The sequence below is a fragment of the Fringilla coelebs genome (assembly GCF_963513975.1).
Source record: "Fringilla coelebs genome assembly, chromosome: 6".
NCBI classification, from domain to species: Eukaryota; Metazoa; Chordata; class Aves; order Passeriformes; family Fringillidae; genus Fringilla; species Fringilla coelebs.
In genome coordinates, this window is record NC_140034.1 from 51,416,165 (window position 1) to 51,442,021 (window position 25,857).

The 25,857-nt window shown below is 43.4% G+C and overlaps 3 protein-coding genes across 5 annotated transcripts in view; all 3 read right to left on the reverse strand.

The window, feature by feature from the left end:
• TRIM66 (tripartite motif containing 66) overlaps positions 1 to 13,536 on the reverse strand; it is a gene marked incomplete at both ends in the record, with an annotated part of 45,031 nt that extends 31,495 nt beyond the window's left edge. The window contains 2 exons of the mRNA XM_084208005.1: positions 2,458 to 2,561; positions 13,317 to 13,536. Coding sequence (XP_084064131.1) covers positions 2,458 to 2,561; positions 13,317 to 13,536 — 324 coding nt within the window. The remainder of the gene's footprint in view (positions 1 to 2,457; positions 2,562 to 13,316) is intronic.
• Positions 13,537 to 16,750: 3,214 nt separating this feature from the next.
• Positions 16,751 to 19,504, reverse strand: RPL27A (ribosomal protein L27a). The gene is made up of 5 exons (XM_084207774.1): positions 19,408 to 19,504; positions 19,067 to 19,130; positions 18,577 to 18,652; positions 17,608 to 17,782; positions 16,751 to 16,927 (listed from the first exon to the last, which is right to left on the reverse strand). The coding sequence occupies exons 1-5, from the start codon at positions 19,408 to 19,410 to the stop codon at positions 16,799 to 16,801; spliced, it is 447 nt and encodes a 148-aa protein (XP_084063900.1). The 5' UTR covers positions 19,411 to 19,504; the 3' UTR covers positions 16,751 to 16,798.
• Positions 19,505 to 20,920: 1,416 nt separating this feature from the next.
• Positions 20,921 to 25,857, reverse strand: part of DENND2B (DENN domain containing 2B) — a gene marked incomplete at its 5' end in the record, with an annotated part of 151,688 nt that continues 146,751 nt past the window's right edge. For all 3 annotated transcript variants that reach the window (XM_084208170.1, XM_084208171.1, XM_084208169.1), the window contains 5 exons: positions 20,921 to 22,001; positions 22,412 to 22,498; positions 22,744 to 22,983; positions 23,986 to 24,097; positions 25,077 to 25,118. In XM_084208170.1, coding sequence (XP_084064296.1) covers positions 21,967 to 22,001; positions 22,412 to 22,498; positions 22,744 to 22,983; positions 23,986 to 24,097; positions 25,077 to 25,118 — 516 coding nt within the window. In that variant the 3' untranslated portion in view covers positions 20,921 to 21,966. The remainder of the gene's footprint in view (positions 22,002 to 22,411; positions 22,499 to 22,743; positions 22,984 to 23,985; positions 24,098 to 25,076; positions 25,119 to 25,857) is intronic.

Below are 25,857 nucleotides of genomic sequence, written 5' to 3' on the forward strand. Positions count from 1 at the left end.
ATTTACACAACAGGTCTCTTATCAAACCATTACTGCAGAGTTTCTAAATACTCAATCACAAACAGATTGGGCAAATCTTGACAATAAAACAACAAAGCAAAGTTTTACATGTGTTTAATTGTCTAGAGAGGGAATTGTTTGTGCAAACCAATATCTTACTTTAGCCATTTTCTTATCAGCAATGTTTTCCAAAAGGTACATACAATAATTTAAATCAAAAAGCCTAATAAAACTTATATAACCAAAATGCAAGAATATTTAATTTGGGAAATAAAGATTGTTATATGAAAAGAAGGGACTTGTCTAAAATGTACCCACCTAGGTGCAGCTCAGGAAAAAGCTGAGGCATGCTCTGCCTTCCCTGCCATAACCAGAGCTGCTTCAGCACAGGTTTACCTGCAGCAGCTCAGCTGCCAGCCTGACTGGGATGTGTATTGACACTGTGCTGTGTTAACACCACTTTTAAGCTGCAGAGTGCTCCCAGAGCTGCATTATTTATGATGTGGAAATGGGCTTTTGGGCAGGAGGCTCCAAATTGTGTATTTGTAAAACTGCTGCTGCTGGCATGTAGCACATCCTATCATTCATGCTCCACTCTCTCACACACTGAGAGACACCTTGCTGCCTCCAAACACTTTGCTTCAAGCCTTGACAGACTCACACCAGAACACAGAAGGAAAATTAAGACGATGATGGCAGCTCAGATGTGTCTCAGGTGGATGATCTGGTGCTTCTCCTTTTGGTGTCACAGGTGGTGAAACAGTGGCTTTCATTTGGAGTGTGGTGGTGGTGGTGGTTAAAGATAGAAAGCAAGAAAAGCTACATGATTTGACTTAATAAAAAGGAAGCTGAAAACTGTGAAGGTTCACAAGTTGTTCTAGGGTACTCCTATGCTCCAGTGAGAAATCTGCATTACTGAACTGCTCTTAGGACTCCTGAGGGATTACAGAGAAGAAAAAACTTCTTTTAAGGATGGCTTGAAAAAATAATCTAATGCTTTTGAAGACATTAGATATTCTCATCTGATTGCCTTTTTACACAAATTCTCATTGAAAAATAAATGATGCAAGTCACAGTAATTAAGAAGTCCCAGTATAATAAGTGCATTTTAAAAGCTCAGCAGTATCTTCTGAATTTTCTTCCTCCCTTTGGAGAGTGCATGTTAATACACCCCTTCTTGTTTTAGATCAACTGAGGTTGCACTCTGCAACCAATGTGCACCTGAAGATTTCAATACAGTTTGCTTGCCTTAATTATTTTTATGTCCCCAGAACACTCTGTGGATTAGATCACACATTTTTTTTTCTCTTTAACAATACCCAGCTTTCTCTGCTCCTCCTCTCCCCCCAGACCAGTGGCAACTGCAAAGCTGTGAGAATAGCCCTGCCTGCTCACTGGGTATTTAACTGAAGTTAAATCCACCTGTGCACAATGAATATCAATTCAAGGCAAAAGCAGTAATCCAATACCTCCCTTTGAGTCCATTCCCCAGAGGGAAACTGCAATATGATGTGACTTTTGTATCATTAAAACAGACAATCAGAAAATTGTAACTGCTCACATGACCTAATGGTGATGTTGGTGTAACAACTGAGCCAAGACCCAGCTCCTGGGGCTAGCAGGTAGAGAGGGGGATTGTCCCTCTGGAGCTGTCCAGAGAGGCCACATCCAGAGCATTCTCCTCAGTTCTGATCTCCACAGCTCAAGAGAGACAAGGAGATACTGGAGAGGATCCAGCAGAGGCCACAAAGGGGATGAGGGGTCTGAAGCATCTCCCCAGTGAGGAGAGGCTGCAGGAGCTGGGCCTGGTTAGTTGAGAGAAGGCTGAGGGGGATCTCATTAATGCTTATAAATATCTCAAAAGTGGGTTAAGAGGATGGTGCCAGACACTTTTCAGTGATGCCAGTGACAGGATGAGGAGCAGTGGCCATAAACTAAAACACAAGATGTTCCATCTCAACATGAGGAACAACTTCTTTACATTGAGGGTGTCAGAGCACTGGAAGGGCTGCCCAGGGAGATCACAGAGTCTCCCTCTCCGGGGACATTCAAACCCACCAGAATGTGTCCCTGTGCCACTGCCTCAGTGGAGAGTTCGACTGGATGACCTCCAAAGATCCCCTCTAATCCTAACAATTCCATGATTGTCCTCTTAGTTCTCAACTCAAAGTCAACAATGAGGAATCCAAGACATTCAGTACCTTCCTAATATGTTGATTATCACAGATAGATTAAATATTTTTAATAGACTATTTAAAATACAGGGAGTAAAACTCATTCTTCAACTAAAGTTTTAAAATTACTATGAAGGCAGTGTGTTCATCTCTGGTAATGAAGTAATTACAGTGCTGCATAAGCAAGCTATCAGAAAATCTTGTTAAAAACAAGATTTTCTCTGTTTTCAGAGCTCATCTGACAGTGTTTTCCACGAGCCACAACTTCGTGGCTTTCACTTACCTTTGCCATAGCTGAATCACCAACTGGAAAATCCTTGAGGAAGAAATTCTCAACTACATCCCTCGCCAAGCAGGTCTGTTTGCACACAGGGCAGGAAAGGATACCTGAATTTAAAGAAAAAAAAAAAAGGAGAAAAGAAAACCACCAGAAATAAAGCAATGCACCCCAGCCATGTGAACCAGGAAATGATATAAACCACGCTTCAGTATTGTGGCTTTTTTGGATCGCATGGCAGTTCCAGGAAACCAAGGCATCCTTCAAGCCCTAAGGGGCTAGACCAGGTTCAACATGTAGAAAATAAAAACAAGGCAACAAAACTCCTAGAAAAACACCAGATTTCAGCTGACTTATTTCCGTGTTTATTAGTGATAGCTGCATGTCCAAATTCTCACCTGGCCCTGGAGATGATTAAAAACAGCAGCACTTTAAACTGTACCCCCTTGTTACAGATCTATTTGTGCTTCCTGAGATTTTCTGTGGTCCTGAAGCAGCTTTACCCCCCCAGAGGTGTGCCCAAGCACAGAACACACACTCCTTAGTGCCAGCTTTACAGTGCAGGATGCAATCCAGGTGAAGTGATGGGGGAGTAACATGCTGCTGGTAGAAGAATCAAGTTAGAAAAAATAGAAAGGATAAAAAAGTTTCATAAGGAAAATTATTATAGTAAATCCAGAGGTGGCAAAACATGATCCCCCCTAAAGCAAAGCAAAGTGAGCAGCAGAACCTGGCTGCACCCTCATGAATAACTGAGCACAGCTGGGTGAATCTCAGTGTCTGCCTGGGCTGAGAACCAAGAGTTCAAGCAGTGCCCAAAACTGTACACCTGCATTTTTGCACCTCTGACATTCATTCCTTGACTTCTTGGCCTAGGAGCTCTCTTATGTTTGCCTGTGTTGGTTTGGGTTTTTTGTAAAGGGACACTGCATTTTCCCGGTCACATTTCTGCAAACTACTGAAGATGTGAAAACAGCCCTTTAGAGAGGGTGGTGGTGTGTCAGTCTATTTCACCTTATCGAGGTGCATCTTGTTTTTAAATCAAATTTTTTATATTCTCTTAAAAACAGAATTTCCATGCTATGTTCACCTTATCAGCTTATCTATTTCTGATCACTAACAACACTAACAACTATTTTCAATGACTAAATGGTTTAAACTCACCTAAAGCAAGGTTTTAAAGCAAGATCAATGACAACATTCTACTGTTCAATTGCTTTTTTTCCTTGACTCAACATTGTTTGTGCACATGGAGTGTGGCCTGTAAGTTAATTAAACCTTAAGCTGTCTATTACTCCTCACATTACACCATTATCAGAGCCTCTCCTGTTTTCCAGGTGCTTGGTATTACCTGTCCCTTGGGAATGGCTCCTGCAGTCCCTGCCCAGGGGCAGGATGCTAATTCTGAATGTCCTCAGTTTCAGAGCTGGGCTACTGTAACTTCAACAGCAGCATTTTACATTGACAGAGACACAGCCCCCAAAATATCCCTACATTTCTGCTTCTGACAAAAGCACTACTCAGATGCCTGAACACTTCCTTTCCATTCACAAATGCTTTGAAAATCTCTGAGTTCTGGAACAACTTCTTATAAGAGTATCCCTTACTAAGGACCACTTCCATGAGGTTTAGATCTTTTTTAGCCCGAATCTTATATAAAAGCAAAAGCATAATTGCTTCCTATTTTTCAAGGTTGCATTTACAGCAGAACTGTGGTTTGGGGGCCCAAGTGGCAGAGCACAATCTGCCCAAAGTATTCATTTTACTGTGCATTTCCCACAGCCCTGAGAGGTCCTGCAGGCACCAGAAGGAGCAGGCTGTGCCCACAGGTGACTGTGCTGCTCAGCCACAAGTCACCCCCGGGGAAAGGGCAGCACAAGCAATTTCCAGTGCTCTGCTCATCAGGCATGCAAACTGAGCCTTGTTCAAGGGTGTTTGCTGGCAGGAGTTACAAAGGTGCTAAAAGTTATCAGATAAAGATGCCCACAATGGCAGAAAGCTGAATAAGTCTTTTTAGCAGTGCCTCCCCTTAGCATCCTTCCTATAAGGACTGAAGCTGAAAAAGTATCTGAATCACCTACAATTTTTGTAGCTAATCACATTTTCACGTGTTTCACCCTAGCACAGCACAATTCCCATCTATTGGTGGCACTGAAAGCTCTCGGTGCTTTCCCTAATGACAAAGTAGGAGCCTTTTAGGTGCCTGCTAGCAGCTCTGTTCTCTGGAGACATGCAAGAGCAGGAGGAGGCCAGGCAAGCTGTGCTGCACTGACAGTGCCTCCTCCTCCTCCTCCTTGTAAATGGGGCTTCCTACAAGCACTGGAGAATTGCAGCACTAATTCCTGGCAGCTGAAACACTCCTCAAGCTTCCCTGCCAGCCCTGTAGAAGTGGCACAGCTGGAAGAGCAGCAGAAATAAAAAGATGTTCTGATTGATAAGCTAGGAAGCAAGATAGCTACTCTGCAAGCAGCTTCTCCAATAAGTCCCACGGGATGTGCTCTAATTCTCAGTGCAGTCAGGAGAAACCAACTCCTGACTTCACCTGGAGCCCTTGGGGACTTGGAAGCAGTTTCTTTCTCCCCTAACAGCGTTGCCAGCTCCTGATCTGGCTAACAGTGAGAGGAAACCTCCATGATGAGGGTACAGAATACCCTGCAAATGGACTGAGAGGGAAACAGCCCACAGGTGATTTTCAGAAGCAAGAAAGCCACGACTCTCTCAGTTAGTCTCTCATTTATGGGTGAGCATGCACAAAACATCTCTGGGAGCAGCTGCTGACAGGGAAATAAAGGCACAAGGCTTTGTCCCAGCATGGACAACTTCTATCACACAGTACACAGCGTAAAAAAAGGTTACTATTCAAGTCTCTATTTGGTGTAGTAAAGTGGAAAAATTATAAGAAAAAGGCCTCAAAAATCTGTTAGCCTGTTGTTTCTTCTAAGTCAAGCCAGCACTTTGCAAGTGCCCATGTGAAAGCAATCCTGGTGTGAGCAGCTCAGTAGCACAACAATTACTCCTGGGTGAAAAAAAATCCAGCACCTGTATAAACTGGTTTTACACTGTTAGATAGAAAAACTGTTTCTCACAAACAACCTTTTCTGCACATACACCCTGGGGTTTGAGTGACCAATCAATACAGGATGATAACTTGTTACTCACCAATAAAGAAATTGGCAAGAAAGCTACTGACCAATTGGACTCACACACGAGGTCTGTAAAACTGCATTAAAAGTTCTGTGAATGGGCTTTTTCCACCACAAAGAAAATGGGGTCCCATGTGATTTATTCCCTTAACTATTTCATTATGTTCCAACACTATTCTGTTAGTGCAGAATGTTAAATCAAATTAAACCAATTGAATGATACTTCATGGAATGCTTATGGCCTCAGGCATGTTCATGTGAGCTTTAAATTCTGCTAATTTGTTACAAGCCAGTGAAGGCTAGAATACAGCTTTATTAGAATGCATTTAGTTTGATAATGAGCAAGACAGTCTTTATAGTGTTTTTAAATTTTAAAAAAAACAACTTCAATAATTTTCATGCTTAGAAAACATAAATCATGCATGGATTTCAGTTCTGCACAAAAGCCTCCCTTATAAATGTGCTGAGGAACATAATCAACAATTTGAAGGTAAATAACATGACTGCTGATTAATATTAAGGGACATCTAAAAGTGAGGCCCTGGATGCACAGCACATCCCAGGTTTTAGATCCAAGCTGTGCTATTAAAATCAGTGTTGTTCCAGACATACACATGGAGCAAATTGCACAGGTCAGAGCTTTGTTTTAGACCACCAAGTACAGCATCAACTAAGTAAATGTCAGGGTGTGTCTCAAATATCCGAGTAACTGTAAAAAATTATAATTATTTCAAATCTAAAATTCCCTTGAGATGAACAGAAGGCATGCAGAGCCATCAGCTTAATTAAAAAAAAATCTAAAATTTTTAAAAAGAGTGGTTAAGAGGAAAAATAATGGGGACCCCACAGCAATAGAGTATTGGAAGTCATTTCCTACTCACAGGTGGGCTAATCAAAACCACCTAATACTGAATCTTATACCTAAAACTTTATTAAAAGCACAGGAGACAAATTGGCATCTTGCTAGAAGAGGGATTGCCTGAGCATGGTGGCTTTGGAGATCACACTTATTCAGCTAATTGGGTTTATTTGATACCTTTTCCACTTAATGAAAACCTGTGCTCTGTGGAAATGCCCCATCTTTTTCAATGTGAATTCCCCAAAGAATCAAAAGTTAGCTTGGCATAATAAATACAATACAACGTGAACTGTGGAGTAATTAACCTGAAATTAAGCGAGTAATTCCATACACATTTACAGTCAGCCACAAGCAGCATCCCACTGTGCCTGTGCTCAGAGTGCAAACCACCAGTAAGGCACATTTTCCTGAAAAGCCCTTACCTGTGCTCTGGATAGAGAGTCACCTGTTTTTGGGGACAGGTGGGTGGCAGGAACTGCACACACAGGAATTCCCTGGGATCAGGCAGGGCTGTGGTGCACACTGAAGTCACTACACCTCTCCCTGGGGCTGCTCCCTCTTCTTTGGCCAGGAATTCTGGCAAACCAGCAGGGAAGAAAGATGCACTGAGTCACTACAGGGTGCAGAGGTTTTTTCTCTCCTCTTGCTTTCTTCCTTGCCCTTTCCTCTAGGATTCATTCAGGCCTCTGAAAGCTGGTTGCATTTTTCCCAAATAAAAATCCCATAGCCAAAATGAACAGCAGTGTCCTACTTCCCTTCTTGCCTGGGTCTTCACCCAGTCCTCAGACTGGAGCAGAAGGGAAGAGAGGAGCCTCTCCCAATCCAGGCAGCAGCAGGTCTCAGTGCCATTCACTCCCACTTTTGCAGACCATAACCCAAATATTTTTCTTGCCTTCCTACCTTGCCACTGCCTCCAAACAACACTGCTAATCTGTTCTAAGAACCTGCACTTTGCAGACAGCTCATTTAAATATATCATGATTAGAGCACTGTGGGTGAAGGGAAGAGTAGTCAGAAGCCCTGGAGACTCGCTGTTTGTACGCAGGAGAATGATGCAATTTCGGGATCTGGAAGGCAACTCAGCAAGGAATTACAGGACTCCACCAACAGTTTACGTGTTAGGAGACCAGGTACAATTGTGGTGCCTAAGGGGAGGCCAGTGTTAATATCAAAACCTCTAGAAGCAGCAAAAAGCTGACAGAGATGTTGACACATTCTATTTTTGCATGGAAATAAATTGGTAGGAAGGAGGCAGGAATATTTGCATAAATTATCTTTTAGAAGTTCAGTGCCTCCTGCTGTTTAGCACTTGAAATTGTTATTTATGACATCCCATTTTGCTGCTAAAGAGATGACCATCAGTTTAGAAAGGCTAGCAAGGATCCTAATGCTGGATTGAAGCCCTGTTTCATTGTGATACACAGAATAAAGCCCTGCTTCAGAATTATATGCAGCTTAAACCACATATCAGATATTCTCAGTGTATTTGAGCTATCAGCTGCTGAAGAATCTCTGGAGACCACAGGGTACTGAAGAGACTCCTACAAAGGGTCAGCACATGAGGGATGTGGAGGAACAGCCCTAAATCTGAATCCTTCCAGGGCCCCACTGCTCCTTTCAGCTCCATCCCCAGCAGCCCTGTGCATCTCAACATCACCACAAAAGGCACCAGCACCAGGAAAAGATGTATTCTGTAATTCTGGCTGTGTTTATGTGCAGGCACCTGTGAGCCCTGGAAAGCTTAAACAGCAGATGTTTTCCTGGCTGAATTAGTTTGCAGCCCTTTTCCAGCAGCCACCAGCTTTATTTCCACTCTCACACTCCCTTCAGCCAGAGTAACTCAACAGAGGGTTGGGAAAAAATGGAATTTCAGAGGCAGTGAATCCATTAGTCAGACACAGATGCCCAGTCTGGACACTCCAACTCCACACCTGGGATGTCCAAAATCAGCTCTCAGGAAAACAAGAAGGTTCTGCCCCACCCTGTTCAAGCCCCAGCTCGGATCTCTCACATCCCACAGCACTTTGTTAATGGAAGCTGCCACAATGCATTGGACCCAGCAATAATAACACTTAGAGTGTCCCGTTGTAAAAGTACAAATAAAGAAAGAACTAGAATTTCTGAGTGGTTTCAAGGTTTTTACTCCATCTATACTGCAGCAATCTAATTTCTAAGTGGCAGAGCTATGGATCACATCTCTGAGGCGCCAGCTGTAACCTCTCCACCACCCATGGACACCAACTACACGAAAAGCCACAGCTCAGTTTTGTGTCAAGGCCTTCCAGTCTGCTCAGAGTTAAATAGAAAGAACCCTCAAGCTGACTGCCTCAGAAATAAATCAATGCAGATAATTTACTTATTATTATCATGAGAATTGATTAGCATAAAGGAACAAACAGTGGAGCTACTACACACACCACATTTGTACTTGCTGTCCACAGGTTGCACCTATTCCTCTGCTCTTTTTCCTCCAACAACCATCAGAATAATTATTCTCAGAGAGCATTAACTACACCTCAAGCTGCAGGCACAATTTACATTTCCTGGGAGACCCAATTATGGGTTATAGCAAACAGCTCTGAAGACAACCTCCCACTCCACAGTTTCATATTTATGTAACTAAACCCCTCATTGTTTCACTTGCCTTTTGGGTCTGGCGGCCAAACAGCACAGTGCAAAGGGCTGACCAACTTTAAACCCACTTTAAGTTGGCTAAATGTATACATTATGAACGGTTTCTCTCTTCAGAATAATCTTTCTACTCCCCTTTTTAGAGGTAAAACATGCACTTGGTTCTGAGTGGCTCTAATTAAATCAAAAGGGTGTTTCTCTTTCAGAATGAGCAGATCATTGCATTGCATCACCTGCCTTAAATGAGTGCATCAAAACAAGGTTATTGGGTATCCTGGAGATACCACCACAGCTCTACCAAGGCAGCTGAATGCTTCACTGTGAACTAAATTGTGGTTTACAGAACTCTGTAGATGGATTTCTCTTTGCCTGTTTATTTTTTATTATTTAAATACAGGCTGAATACAAGCTAAGGCACTATGTGTTGACACCTGGAGCCTCCTGAAGCCAGTGCTCCACTATTCCTGTGCCAAAACTTCACACTGAAAATGAGCCCAGAGCCTAAGCAGTCCTAGAACTCAATGTTTTTCCTTAAATAAACCCCCTGAAGATCTCTCTGACCAAATACCTTGCTAACTTTTGGATGTGCCTCACTAACAAGTGTTCACATTAAGAATGCACAGTTTTTTATATATGCGTGTATATATTTATTTTGATTTATACAAAAATAAAACTATATATATAAATATATATCCCCTACCACACAAGCTGAAGAAAACTGTTTACCTTCATCAGGAAATAATAAAATGCAGCAAGTGGAAATCTGTCAATACTTGAAGACACATTGTCACCCTTTAAAAGTTTTGCTTTCCCTACTCTGTTTGCATTTCTCCAATACATGACCCTATCACATTTCTTGGCATTAAGTGAACACAACACAAGCATGGACAGTTTGTGAGTTATGCAGAGAATATGGGCAGAAATTATGCAGCCATTTTCCAGGGTTTTTGTTATCCAACTTTGAGAAGTACAAAAGGCAAAAGAAGATTTTTAAAATAAAATTGCAGAAAGTAATAGCTCAACACACAAGTTCAGTACAAAAACATCACACAATTAAATCCACCACTTCACAAAGCAATTTACAAAAATGAAAAACTACTAATAGCCTTTTACTTTACAGGTTAGGCTAATTACATAGTTTGGTCACAAAATGTTAAGAACACCAGGGCTTATATCAGTTAGCAAAATTCCATAAGGTGTTGCAGCACATCTTTTCTGCTCTGCCTTGTTCTCAGGGGCCCTAACTGTGATTGAGCAGCAATTACCTGTGATTTTTCTTTTCTTTAAGGAAAAAAAAACCCAACAAACCCTTTAGCTGAGACAGTCTTGCAAAACCAAATTTCTCCCAACAATGCACCTCCACTGGTCCTCATTTCACTACTTCTGGAATTAACATGTTGGCGATATTTAAAGCACTAAATCAACTTATATCACTGAACACCTTACAGAGAGGAAGATTTGCAGATGTGGGGTAATTTCTTTTAGCATCCACCTCCAGTTCAGGGAGGAGGGATAAGCACAGGAACCTGGATGGATCTGGTTTTGAATGTATCTACAACTTCATGAGAAAGAGACAGACCCAAGGAAGCAAGAACCACCATTGTACCACGAGTGGCAACTCACACAGGTAGGAGCCTGGCAAAGTCCTAATCTGAGACACTTCCCTCTCAAGAGATGTGAGAACATTCTCTTTTCCTTACTCAAGCCCTCTCTTGAAAATTATTCTTTTACCCATGCAGTCAACAGACTGGAAATACATAACATGCAAATCTGCAGAGGAGGAGGACATGGATTCTCTGCTACAAGAGGACAAGGAATAAAAATGGGAAAGCAATAGTGGCCTGCAAAAAATAAAAGAAAAACAACAAAAAAACCCCCAAAACCCAAAAATAAGAAATATAAAAGAAAAACTGGGAAGCTTAAAGTTCCCTTCATAGAGAAAGAATGTGTAGGAGACAAGCTCACAAAGATAACTTCCTTTTTCCACTCAAGTTACTCCTAAACTCTCAGTTCTCAGTTTGGATAAATTCTGGTGGCTATGCAGCTTTTCCATAGGAGCTCTGGCTGCTACCTCAGGGCTTTTATTCATGAGTCACCTCAAACACACACACAGGAATAAAAGTTCCAACACCAACCCCCATCAAACATCAGGACCACTTACTCCCAGCTTCTCAGCAACTTCAGTACAAAACAACAAACTAGAAAAGAGTTTTATGTTAGCAGAGCCCTACTTGAAATAAATCATAGAGAAACCTGCACATTCAAATATTCTTTTTGTGACAAATGCCAGTATAACTTCATTTGCAAATACATTCATTTTTTCCACTCTTATATTTTGCTTGAGGAACTCGCAGTGAGTAAGGAACACATTTTTCTTACAGGCAATATTTTACATTTACTCAGCTACAATAGTTTAGCACTTGCACTTACCCTTTACCACTGGCACCTGCATATGATCAAACTTAAAGTTGACACTGAAAACTGGAATTGTACTGCCCATAACTCAGCAATCACTGCAGGTAAGCAACATTTAACACCATGCCATCAAAAGAGTTCACTAATTTATCCTGCCTGACCTGTGCTGGCTGCAGTTTCAGTCATAGGCTTAATTAAGAGACACAGGTGTTTTGGTTTTGCTGCTTTCCTTGCTCATAGATTAACTGAGTCTCTGCACCTGGTGTCTCACTTCATTTATTGGGTCATCACTGTTCATTATGTCTTTTCTCTAGTCTTACCCTTTCCCAAAGAAATTCCCTGTCTACACAAGAATGAATAAGTAAACAGAGAAACTTCAGAAATACAGAAATAAGGTAATATTTATTCCATCTTGCTATACACAAACAATTCCTGATCCAGCTTAAAGAAATATCCAATATTTTAACAACTCATGAGAACCTGTAACTCCGCTTCATCCGAGATCAGCAAGTGGTAGAAATTCACTTTTCCACTTGCTGAACAGAAAGAAGGAGGAGAGAAATGTCTGAGATGTCAAATGAGGATACATAAAAATTAATGGAGTGCTTTTTTCAACAGTATTTTATTATAGAGAGGTCCCTCAGACTTTAGGCTACTATGACCAAGCATTAAAATTTTTAAAGAGACATTACTTGCAATGACTGCCTTGTTCCCTTTCTCTCCTTCTTCTGCCTTCACATCTTTTTCATTCTGCACCCTACACGTGAACAGCCTTTTTCCTTTGTCCTTTCCTTTAGCCTTTGTGTTTTGACAGTGACCTCTGAACACTGATTCCATTTGTTCTCAAACCTGAACTAGTCTGGTTTACGTCATCTCATCAGTTCTGATCGCCCTCACCCCAGGGAAGGTGTCTTCTCTTCCTACATGTTGCTAAAATCTGCTACAGAAGAGACAATAAATGGTGCCTCCTACTCAACTAAAGTGCAAAGCCTATGAAAATACAAGTTGCCTACATGCCTTTGCTCATCTCACAAATTAGTAACGAGTCTGGAATGCTTCCCCACAGCAATTAAAACACTTTCAGTGCAATTACTATATTCCGCCATCGAGGTTTTATCCAAAATAAAAAAGTTACACATCTTCTATTACAAGTTACACAACCAAGAACTGTACAAATAACTCCAAGATTCCAAAAGGCACAGCCACCAAATGCTTACCCTCACTAGTTTACTCAGCTTGTTAGGGTGAGTTACAGCCACAAGGGTTAAGGTAGAGAGAAACACTCACAATAAGAGTTTCAGTGCACCAGAATACACATATGTAATAACAATTATTATTACCTCTGTTAGAAACAAAAGAACTGGGTGTTTTTGCGTTGTTGGTGAGGAGGCACTGAAGGAGGGAGTGAAAGGAAGAACAAAACTATCACCACAACCAGAACCACAGAAAGGTCCAGCTGGTCAAAAAGATTGCAAAAAAAATTGCTCTAGAAGCTATCTTGTAGCATTTATTAATTTATTAAGCTGAGAAAATCAAATATTCATAATGTCAGCTTGGTAAGTGAAACATTCAGCCTTTTCTGAACAAAATGTTAAAATGCTGCCTATGTCATTTGTCTTCAAAACACTGCTGTTGGATGAAAAACATGACAAAAGTGGCTTGTTTCCAATCCACTTTCTGCTCACACAAATATTTACTCTCCCAATTTATCAATTTTAAGTAGTGCTGTAGAAGAATAGGCTTCAAAAATGGCTTCTCAGTGCATCTCTGTCTATAATACTGCATTGCAAAGAGCACTAGCCAGAGTTTTTAATTACCTTCATAGAGAACTTCATACTCAGTGGGAACGCAGCTGTATCCTTGGATCAAACCTGGAAGGCATTCCTTACAGAAGGAGTGGAGGCAGGGGAGCATCCTGGGCTCCCTCCTCCGCAGCTCCCATTTGCACACCAAACAATTCCACAACAGATCCAGGGTCTCCATTCCTGCTGGCTGAAGTCTGACCCTGAAAACATGAAGAGTCACAAAATGGCTCATGGCAAGCCCTGCACCTCACAAAACACTCGATCACTCAAGTGCAAACCAGAGGGCAACATGGGATGCACGATCAATTAAACATTCATGTAGCCCCTGTGGAAACAAAAATTCCTTGCAGCTGAAAATCACATACCTGCTTTACAGAGGAGAATATCTTTGCAGATTGTTGTGCAGGAAAGCGTGGTTTAAGGTTTACAAACCATGCTCCCACTATCTCTCTAGTATTTGCAACTTCTGTAAAAACTGAACTAATCTGTTCTATCGATCTCCTTACAAAGCTGAATTGTCACACGCTGTACACTTCCTGCTAGAAGCACTGAAACTCTGCAATTAAAGTGATGAGATTCTCTGGCTGCTTTTACAATTTCACTCAAATATTTTACAGTTTTAATGTAAAGAAAATAGTACCTGTAAGTCCATCATTCCAGCAATGCATCTTAGAAAGCTGCTTTGAAAAATGTACAGCATCTTCTGACAATCTTCTTTATAGAAAAAGCACTTTGCAGTAATCAAATTTTAGCTATCAAGACGACCACAGATCAGATTACAGACCAAACCTGAGCTTCCCAGTGTTCCTCCCACCAGCCTAAGCTCCCCAAGGTCAACTGAGAGTTTTGCAGTTCATGTTTCATCCTCAGCTCTGAGATTGTCAGAGATGTTGATCAGATACAGACTGCAAAGGGCGATTCCTGCAAGTTGTATCAGAGGAGAAAAAGCAGATAAAGCCTCATTTCCCCTGGAGCCACTCTTCCAGCTGATCCAACCTCCTGGGACCAGAGCCCCATGGAGCTGCTGATGGCCCTGGCATAGTGGCCCTGCTACCAGGAGGATGGAACTGAAGCTACAGGAATGAGCTTCAATCTCCAGATTTTTCCACACAGAAGAGCAGCAGCTCTAATCTTAGGGCTATCTCTTCTCCTGAGGGATTCTGTCTTCTGGTAGATTCCAGTGGAAATGGTTAGTAAGCAGATCTGGGTTTGGGCTTTTATTCTGCAATGCAAAAAAAAAATTATGAATGTCTCAGAAATTAACAACCAGTGGTTTTTTTAAGCATTGTATCCTGAAGTCTTCAGTATTTAAAATATTTTAGAAGAAAAATGGACCCTATGTTAAAGTCTGCATCCTATTTCATACCCAAGACCCATTCAACTAGGTAGATACCCACCAACTTGACTAAAAAATTACTTAGCTAAATTCAAACCTACCACTAAAACTTCAGATTCCAATTCCAAAACCAGAGGTCCATTTGGAAATGAGCTGTGCCAGCTGTACCTGTGGTTTAATTAACATTTTATCAGTGTGTATTACACAAGCTCACTTTTTACAGTGTATCTTCATCAACCATCTATCAGGGGCAAATGTCACTGCAGCAGCACAGCTCTCAGCTCATTTCATCTCTGTCATTTCTTGCAGCTCCTGTTGCTAAGAAGACAAAGCTGCACCTACAAAAACATGTAATGTGCACAGTAGGAAGTTGAGGTCTGAAACTACCACAATGTTGACACAGAGAAACCACAGCCCAAAGCATCCATGCACAGAGAACCAGTGCAAATAAAGTCTGATACTGGGAAATGCGCTGTCATCTTACAAGCCAAATCTGGGGCTGGATGAGCAGAAGCAGCCTACTGTAAATTTCAATTTATGCCTTTTGAACGACATGCAAAACTGAGTAGATTTTTTTTGGTAGGAAGGGGAAAAGTGAAAAAAATGTGTGTAAAATTTAGTTCTGAGCCAGGTATGAACAGAACAAGTCAGGCAGCTGGAGAAGGCGAAGGCTGATGAATAAAACGAGCTACAAGAAGGCCCAGAAAGAGAATCCAGGGAGTTACAGGCCTGACCTTGGGGCTGGGGAAGGTCATGGTGCAGATCATCTCGAGCACCATCAAGTGGCACTTGTGCAATCAGACCCAGTCAGTGTGGGCTCATGGAAGGCAGGTCCTGCCTAAGCAACCCCATCTCCTCCTCTGACAAGGTGACCCCCTAGGTGGTGAGGGAAAAGGCTGTAGCTGTCTGCCTGGACTGCAGGAAAGCCTTGGACATCACTTCCCACACATTCTCCTGGAGAAACTGGCTGCCCATGGCCTGGAGGGGTGCACTGGTCACTGGATAAAGAACTGACTGGATGGCTGAGGCCAGAGTGGGGGATGGAGCTACATCAGCATCACAAATTAGGGAAGAGCAGTCCCAGCAGCCAGTGAGACACAGCTCCCAAACTCCTCTGTATTCTGACAACCTGCCCATTTATGCCATAGCTATTCACAAGCAGCAGGACCACTGGCTAAGCTGAACTATATCATAAATGGAATGCACACCAACCTCACCCTAAAAGCCCTCTAAGTTTAATTGCTGACAAACACTAGGTTAGAAGGTGACTAACTAGGATTCCAGCACACACATACTAGACGGTCATGTGCATCAACTTCAGCAGCAACCATAAAATAAGTGACAGCATTTACAGGCTCTTGGTCTGACACTTGAGAACCAGCCCACTGGCTTTAGTTATTTATTAGTTATTAGTTATGTTTCACCATTAAATCCTGTTTTGGCACACAGGGCCAAGCCTTGCAGACACCACAAGTCCTACTTTGACGTTACAATCAAGCAAGGATTATTTCAGGTAATCATTTTAAACCAAATACACCAACACTGCACACAGAGCAGTTCTAGAGCTGTGCCACTGCTTTGCCAGCTGTAAGGAAGATTGAGGATAGCTGGCATTAACTCTGTCCCACAGCTGGGAACTGCAGGAATTGCATACCCAGCCTGGGGAGGGCAGAGATTGCAAATGTAATTCACAATTACTGGTACACTGCTGTCACTTTGCATTTCCTTGTCCACACTCCTACTGTTCCATTCCCACAGGCCAGGGCACCATCCCCACAGACTTCCCCTGGATGTCATTTCAGTGTTCAAGAATCCCCATCAAAATCCCACCAAGTCCTCTTTTCAGACAGCTGTAGTAAGGGTCACTAACGAAAGAGCAGCACAAATACAGAACTTCACCCTCTAAAGACAAAACAATGAGGTACATGGCAGTACCTCACACTGGTGAGGCACGTGGCAGGTACTGAACACTGTAGTCAGGCAATTTCAAAATGAACTGAGAAGCAGTCAAACCACTGATCAAATATTATGCAGGTAAGATTAAGTGTGACCTGTGTCTGGAGAAGTCAGGAAAGAAAAATCAGAACAACTCAAACTTCTGTAAACCAGCTCATTTTATGCATTGTTTATTCAAAAAATTTGAATAAAACAAAAACTTTTATGCCACAAGCACACAGGCACCACCAACTTCTTTGATCTTCTCCTCTGCTCTTCTACTGAAGAACTTGGCTTTCACAATGACAGGCTGCTTGGGCAGCTTCCCCTTGCCCAGCACTTTGTAGTAGCCCTAGAAAGATTTAAAAGAGAAGTTCAGTGTTTGTAATCAGCTGGAAGGCTCCTACATTCAGGCTTGTTAGCACACACGGGTTAAAAACAAAACCATAATCACCATGACCTTATCCAGTCAATTCATTACATTAAAAGGACAATCATGGCATGAAGACAATTAACAAAACAGCTGCAGAAGTCACAGGAGGTGAGAAGTGGGCCCTAAGTGGCCAAAGGAGGCAGAGCAGTGTCCCTGATTCGGTGGCTGGCTGAGACACACGACATCAGAGCCAGCGAATATGGATCAGGTGTTGCTGTCCGAGAACTATAGCACACCAAGACAACCAAACATGTGGAGATGTGACTCTAGTCTCGAGGGTGACATGGTGTGAGACTGGCTCCACCATGGTTTTGCTCCTTCGGGAACATTTCAAAGTAGCCATCCTTCACCACCTACCCAAAGGAGGGCAGTGCCCGTCCACAAACACACACCAGTAGGACAAAAAGTTCTTACAGAGAAAAATGTAACACCCAAAGTGCTTCTGTAACTACTCACAGCCCACGGATCTGTCTGGTGAGCCTCTGAGCAGGGAAGCACTGGAGCTAATTTGCAGCTCAGCACTTCCCCAGAGGGACAGGCACAGCCCAGGCTCCCCTGGGTGGGCAGCAGTGCCAGGGCTCAGTCCCAGCAGGACTCACCGAGCGCACGACATCGATGACTGGGGCCAGGCCGGCCTCGTTCTTGGCGTAGTTGAGCCTGGTCTGCTCGCTGACCAGTGTCCACAGCTTGTCCAGGTTCACAGTGGGACAGAACTTCTGGTTCCTCTTCAAGTGATAGTGCCTCATGCCTACCTTCCCAAAGTAACCAGGGTGACTGTGGGAGAAACACATTTCACATCAGATCACAACTTAACTCACCCTGAACAAGCAGAACTCTAAAGCAACACTGAAACAAGCATCTTACAAAATCAGAGTATCCAGAATGTTATTACACATTACACCCTTTGAATAACATTACACCCTTTTTCATATTAATATGTGTAGAATTTAGGTGCAATAATGATTAGTATCCCAACCAAGGAACAATTACACTCTCTCCAAGTGTTCCCTTCTCCCTTGAGCTCACACCTCAGTCTGAGGCTGTATTTCCAGGGAAGCCCCACCTCCAGGGACCCAGGGAGGGCTGCCCTGCCTGGGAAGCTGTGGCACTGCTGTCACTAACCAGGTGACTGACTGAGCCAGGCAGGGCACAGCCAGTGAACAGAGATTAGTGGTTCCTGTCCGAGGACTCCAGCACACCAGGACCACAGGCAGGGCCCAGATGTGACTCTATAGTCTCGGGAATCACAACATCCCTCCCCTTTACCTGGTGCAGTCAACAGGATTTAACATCAATTTGCTCTGTGTGCACTGCTAAGCACGGACCACACTGTAACAGGCAATTGGGTCAGCTTTACCTAATGCCACATTGAACTCTCCAAAATGCCAAGTGAAAAGGTTTTTGATTTTAGGGTAAGTGGGGACAGGAGCAGCTGCAATGCCACACTTCCCATTAAAGGAAAAAACATATAGTATTGCAGAAAACTTTGCTTATTCACATATAAAAGTCAGTTGCTTCTACTTCATGAGCATGCATGTTGCTAGTAAATATTTAAAACGTTAGCTTACTATTTATCAAAGTTAATCCTGTGATGGTGCAAACCACCGGCATTACCACGTCCTCCAGGATGCTTCCTGTGTTTGCCTGAAAAGAAAAATTTTAAGCTTGTTACATTAATATTACACATAATGCTTAGAGATACTTTTAATGTTAAACTAAACCAATTATTTTATCTTGTGGCGTGACACGGTTGGAATGATGGAGTTGAAAGAGAGACTGCACTGCGCTGTAAGTTTAAGATGTCGCACATCCAGTACGGATGGGCAAGCAGTCCTGAAGCTATAAACCCAGGGAGTCTAAAACGTGCAGAACTTGATCAGCCCATCACCGCAGCAGCTGCCCCCGCCCGCTGCGGCCTTCAGCACTGCTCCGTATTCCCACGGTGCCGGCGGTGCCGCCCTGCACGCACAGCCCCGTTTTTATGGACCCGGGAAGAGCAGCGGCATCCCCTCAGCGCCGGGGAAGGCCCGGCGGGGCCGCGGCCGCCTCCCCACTCACCCACGCGGCCGTGGCCGTGGCTGACGTGTCCTCTCAGCTTCCGGGTCTTCCTTAGCCTGGAAGGCTGCGGGGAAGGGGGAGAGGGGCCGTGAGCGAGGCGGGCAGCGAGCGCCACTAGAACCCCGCGCCCGCCCCGGGGCCCGCGCAGCCGGGCGCCATGGCGGACCGGCCTCCCCGCACCGCTCCCGCCCGCCGCGGGCTCGGAGCCGCGCCTCCCCACCACCCTCCACTACTCCGGAGTCCCGTCCCGCCGCGGCAGCGAGGGGCGGCGGGCGCGGGGTCCCGGTCCCGGTCCGATTCCATCCCACCCCATCCCCTCCCGGCCCGGACGCAGCTCCCACCATCTTGCCGGCGTGCGCGAGGGAGAGAAAGGGCGTGGCTCTCGCGAGAGCGGGCAAAGGCGCGCGGGGCGGGGCCGAGATCTCGCGAGGCTTCGCTGCGGCGGGAGCGGCGGACGGAGCTCTGAGGGCCGGGCCCCGCCCACAGGCCGGCGCCGCTCCCTGTCTGCTCCGGCGCGACAAGCGGCGTTTGGAACAGAATGTAGGAATATTTGCAGTTTGGTCACTTTATTAAACATCCATAATAGTGGGAAAATGAACACTATGTCCTTAAACACAATTACTTGCCACACTGAAGTGTGAATTCCTGGAGTGTTACTGTTCCTTAAGCTTGGTTTCTAGGGATTTTTAAAATAGACTTTATACTGTTAAGATTTTAAGCAAAACTTTACTAATTTTAAACACAGACCTCAGCACTGGATTTTTTTTTCTTTAGAATTTTTCTGGTGCACTTACAATGCTCCATGCTGAGGAACACCGTCAGTTTTAACAACTAATTTAGTAGGGAAAATAATGCACTCCTGGGTTTTTGTTCATCTGATCCCTTCAAGCACAGACCTCCAGAAACCACAAGGACTGTTTGACACAGCTCTAGTCTGAGGATCAAAAAGGCACCCACAGATTTTTTGGGCCATTATCTCACCTGGCCCAGTGGTATCCTCTGATTGACGTTACAAAAATGGGAACACGTTGACAGATGACACAATGTTTAAAAGCTTTCTCCTTTAATTTTTAAAGTGCAAATGGAGCAAAACAGCTTTGGCACAGGGGATGGGTTTTACAGCACAACATTCTTGTACATTGGCATTCTGTGGCTTTGTCTTGCCTTTGCAGTAACTCCACAGCATGTCCTGATACAGTTTTATCCATCATTTTCTGAAGAGGAATTACGTATTTCCCCCTACATTTACTAACAACTGTTGTTTATTAAAAGGCCAGAAGCCACCTGTACAAGTGACATTATTCGTTCCACTCTCAAGAATTACATCTAGCAATCATTCTGGAACTTGGGGCGTATCACAGAGTAAAACTAATGGAAGTTACCAGTTGTGGTGACATTTCCTCTGTAGCAAAAGCACCTGGCACTTCACAGGCATTTCACGTACAATTAAGAAGTCTTTGTGTATTTTGGAGTGTGAGGGAAGCAACTGAAAAAGGAAACGACTTCACCTTTTCAGTGAACAGCCCCTCGAGTTCGCTCTATGAGGCTGATAGCAAACCAGAACCACTGTCAGGTTAGGAACTGCGCAAGCCTCAAAGCCCATCCAGCCACAGCAGCCACGCTGCAAATGACGAGAGCCAGAGCGTGGTGGGTTTCCTTCAAAGGTAAGGGGCTTCAGCTAGTTTTCATTACCTGTCAGACATGCAACATATGGAAACACTTTGTAATTTTTTTTAATATTTTCTTCTTCAGACTATGGGAAAACTTATAGAACCTTAACAGAAGTTCTGTTTCTAGATCAAGGAAAAATGTGACACTTGAGCACCACGCACAGCACAAAGCCAACTGAAAATACCATAGGTCAGGAGCAGTACCTGTGACACAATGATAAAATCATTTGTTGCTAACCTATGAAAAAATGTTTAAACAGATGCTTCTGTTAGGATAAAATTTTTTAAAAAGGGGTATAAAATGCCTTGTCTTAGCCCAGGTGAAAAACACTGAAGAAACCCAGACTATGTGTCATGAAATAGCAAACCTAACAAAAGACAGGTTCGTAATAACCACTTTACATTTTAATTAAAATTCATTTAAAAATCACAGGTGAGTTGCTGTGTTTGTACCTGCTCCACATGAGGAAGTGCAGAGGTTTGCAATGAATATAAACAAACAGGTCTATTTACAGAGTTTATTAGGATCCATACATACATACACTAGGAAAGGCTGCACTGTACCTACTCGCTGCAGCTTGCATGTCAGAGAGCTGAGATCTCCCCAGGCTTAGCATCTTAGTGCACAGTGGGTTATAAGGAGTTTACTGACCAGAGTTCAAACCAAGTGGAGGTTCTGCAATGTGAACCAAGTACCTTATGATCAAGTTACTTTGTTATTTCTCCTTTAAAATCAGTTCGAAGGAAACAGACAGACAGACAAGCGCCTGTGCCGCATGAGAGCAGCCCCGTGCGTACAGCCTCTCCCACGTACCCGAGCTCATTCACCCCGCAGTGTTCAGGCATCAAACATCCCTTGGAGTCAGTGGTTCTGCTGAGACAGTCAGCTAGCTGCACATAATCAGCTACTCGTTTTTGCACCAAGCATAACTCAACTCATACTAAAGGAAAAAACAAGCACCTGGTATTCTCAGGAATATACAAATATTTACCACAGTTTTCTCGCTCATTACAAAATCAGTTACAAAAGCTTACAGCACATTATGTACAAACTCTGCCCAAAACCACGGAGGAGCCATGGCATGGCGCACTGACACAGCATCCACGGGTCATCGCCTGGAGCTGCCTCAGCTCGCTCCGCTCTCCTCCTCCCGCTCCGCACTCCAGCGCCGCAGGTGTCTCACACGGTGCCATAAATACGTTTTGGGTTGGTGTTTCAGCAGGAAGGAGCTAGTTCTTCTTGTGAAGGAACTTCATTTTGTTACCTAAAGGAAGCACACCATCAGTCTCCAGCAGATAGCAGAAGTGACAGCAAATGGGTCTAACTTGTAATCAGCACCAGCAGGCAGAGCTGAGTTACAGAACACCGACTGCTCCAACCCCTGCCTGTTCCACTCCTCGATTATGGTTTGGTTCCCCCATCCCCAAGTGAAAATGAAAGTGTTAACAAGGACCGTCATTAAATCTGGTTTATCACCTTAACTATGTTTTTATTGTTTTCTTTTTTGTAATTCCTATCACGCTGAAACCGCTTGACTACCTCACTTCACCTCGGGTACGGCTTTTTCAAATTAAAAACAAACAAACAAAAAAAACCAAACAAAAACCACTACAACCAAAATCCAGCATCACAATGAAAATTCATTTCAGAAATACTTCTAAAGTTTTTCCTCACCGAGGCCTCGCAGGAACTTGTTTACTCCACTTTGTTCTGTGTCCGGGAGCTCTTCCAAATACTGTTCCACCCTCTGCTCGAAGAGCCCTGCGGCAGACGGAGACAGGGATGGGGTGAGCCGCGTCCGGCTGATCCCGCGGGCCCCGCGCACGGCCCCGGCTCCCGCCTCGGCAGCCTCCGCTCACAGCGACCTTCCGGGTAACCGGGCAGGATTTTAGGGATGCGTTTCCGCTTTCCCGGTGAGCGCAGCGGGATGCAGGGACGCTGCCGCAATCCGCGGTACCCGAGCACAACAGCGCAACGCGCACCGCAGGGGAGACACGCACCCGTACCTTTAGCCCTGCATTTCCTCAGCTCTCTGTCCTGGATGAAGCCAGCGAACATTTGGGATTCCATGAAAACTTCCAAGAAGCGGCGGATACTCTTGGAGGCCACAGATTTACGGAAAGCCTCCCTTTGGAAGGCACGCTCTCCTTTTTCATTCTGGGTTAGGAACAGGGAATAATGGCCAACTGTCTCCACAAAGAATCGGATAAAAACCTCAGACACTAATCCATTCAGGGTGTTACATTCTGCAAAATAAGGCAGCAATAAGACACCAAAATCAGCTGCTACCAGAGCTGTCAGCATTATCCCCGCAGGGCCAGGCTGTGCATCTCCCGGTTCCCTGATGCCACGCTAACAACTGGCAGGAGTGGCAGCAGCTCCCTGCACACCTGGATGCACATGGAGAGGGTGATAGCGCCATAACCACGGGTGCCAGTCTGCAGAATTGGTGTTCCGTGGCCAAGAGTCAGTGAGAATTACAAATCCTCAGCAAACAGGTCAGCAAATTAAATATTTGATGGGTGTTTCATCAAAATCAAACCTGCTGTTTTCACTCTTGAGCAAATTATCTTCAAAAACTTCTGAATGACTCAGCATTAAAATATTTTTCCCTGAGGATAATAAGTCTGTACCAAAAACTGATCAAAAAGGGTCTGTTGTAGAATTTGGGTTTTTATTGATTCTGAGATGTTTAAAGAGTCTTATATATGTAATACATATGACTAGAAATAAATACCAGAAACTGAATAAGGGCCTGTTTCATACCATTTAACCACAGGCATCTCAATTCACCCTGGGCTGTTTCTATCACTGCTGAAGAGAAATATGAACCTTCAGAGACAACCCAACCCATGTTGGACTGAAATTCTTTTCTGGTGGTACCTGCTTCTCTCCCCTGAATATACCAAGTGCCAAGAGCAACTCCAAACTCAGACACACCCCTAAGCCTGGAGAATTATATGGATTGAGTTAGGGCCAAGTTAACTGCAAACCTCTGTTTGAGCAAAGGTTCAGAGGGACCCACAGGAGTCCTTGTCATTTACAAAGAAATTAAAATAAACCACAGGTGAGGTATCACTGTCTGTTGATGCCATCAGTCGCATTCTCTCTGTATGCTCAGAGACAACCTTTGATGTCACCAAAGGTATTTGAGACCTCAAGTCCCATCTTTGTTTCTCCTGCATGGAAAGTCACAATTCTACCTACATTTGTTTAGTACACAAGTCCCTGTTTCCAAAGGAACTTACCATCATCTGAATCACTATCTGAATCCTGATTTATCAGTTCATTCTTTCTCTCCAGAGCCTGCTCCAGAGCAGCTTGCAATTTTCTAGGCAATAGTGTGTCTTCATCATCCATCTGATAGAGGGGAAAAAAAATCTTTAAACCACAATAATCTATTCAGGAAGTATAGCAAATACTCTCAGCAGGTTTAGAACTCAGATGAAAAATATTTGCATCTGCTACTGTCATGGCTACATAAATAAAAGAATGAGAATCTATGTGCAACTAACAAATACTTCTAAACAAAATTTCTTGTCACTCTTAATAAGATTAAAAGTCAGGAATGATAATCCAAAGAGCAGGTAAACACAGAAATGTGGAATCAGCTCTTTACATGACAAAGAGTCCAAATAGTTCTGTTTAACTAAATACACATCATGTGAAGCCTTGCTAGGTGTACACACAGCTGCTGTAGTTGGTTGCAGGCAGCTCCTTTGGTCCTTGACAGTTGTTTTTACTGTTTTCTAGTCTGTCTTGTTTTCTGGTCTTGCCCCTGTTGCTCTCTTCATCCTATTTTATGCTTGTTCAGCAGGAGCCAAGTATGCACAGGAGCCTTAGCTCTGCAGCCACTGTTCACCAGCCAGGGAATCAAACACAAAAGTTTCCCCATGTAACCTGCAGACTGTTGGTTTGAAATTATTTAGTGCCACATGACTGTCGGGAGATGGTGATCTCTCCTTGATGACAAGGTTTCTGCTTTTCCTGTCACACTAAACTATTCTCCACCTTTGTGCTCTCACTCGGGAATTTTCTTTGCTATTTTTCTCCTTTTCACCTCCAACAGTGAGAGTTTTCTTCCTAAGGTGATGTTATTGTCTTTGGATGCTTTCTTTACACTGTGAATACAGCTCTTGATTCCTTCTGACAGTCACAGCCTCAATACCTTCTGCACACCTGAGAAGTTCTTATTTGCAGGTGGAACAGAAAATGAGAACTTTTTTTTCCCTCTGCACACACAATTCCTGCCAAATCCCTCTGATCAAAGAAACCCAATCACACCATAGGAGTAAACAGCTTGCTAGACTGCATGGCAGCATTCTGAGCTGTAATTTACCTGTCTGATGAATCGATCAGATCCCAGGTTAACCATCAAAGCCTACAGAAAAGAAAACACTGCAGTGAAATGTATCTAAAGATACAGAAAACATTCATTTGTTCAATGCTTTTTAATAGCAAAAGATCATCTTCTGAACAAGCTTCGACATGAATCAAATTCCTACTGTGAAACGAGAGGTTGTGTGCTTTATGAAACAACATGAAGGTTTTCTTTAGAGCTACAAGTCTAATTTAACATAGATACAACAGATCTCATACTAGATTAATATATTTTAAAAAGCTAAAAAGGTTTTTTTTCTTAAATCTATGCAAGTTATAACTAATAATTTTTGTTCACATGCAGTTGAAAAGTATTTCAAGGGGTTTAAAGGAAACAATGTGGAGGCAGCAGGGATTCCAAAAGGCAAGGGTGTGAAATATTCCTGATAAAAAAGCAGCAAAGCTGAGAGATGGAGCTGGGAAGATGTGGAAGAGCAATGTTAGGAAAGCAGAAGGAAAGCGGAGCAGAGATTTACCTGGGCCAGAGGCACACAGGGCCTTGGAAGCAAGCACAAGAAAATTCCTTAGAAAAATAACAGGAAACTAATAGGAGCAAGGGAGAAAAGAGTGTGTTCTTGAGTATTTTTGTGGTTTTTTACTGGAAGAGCTGATGAAGTGCCACTCTCATTTGATTTCCAATATGGTATCAACAAAGTCTTAGAAGTTAAAATTCTTAAAGGTTTTGTTTCCTGTGGGCCATGGCTTCATGCACCATTTCCATAAGGATTTAGATATGTCAT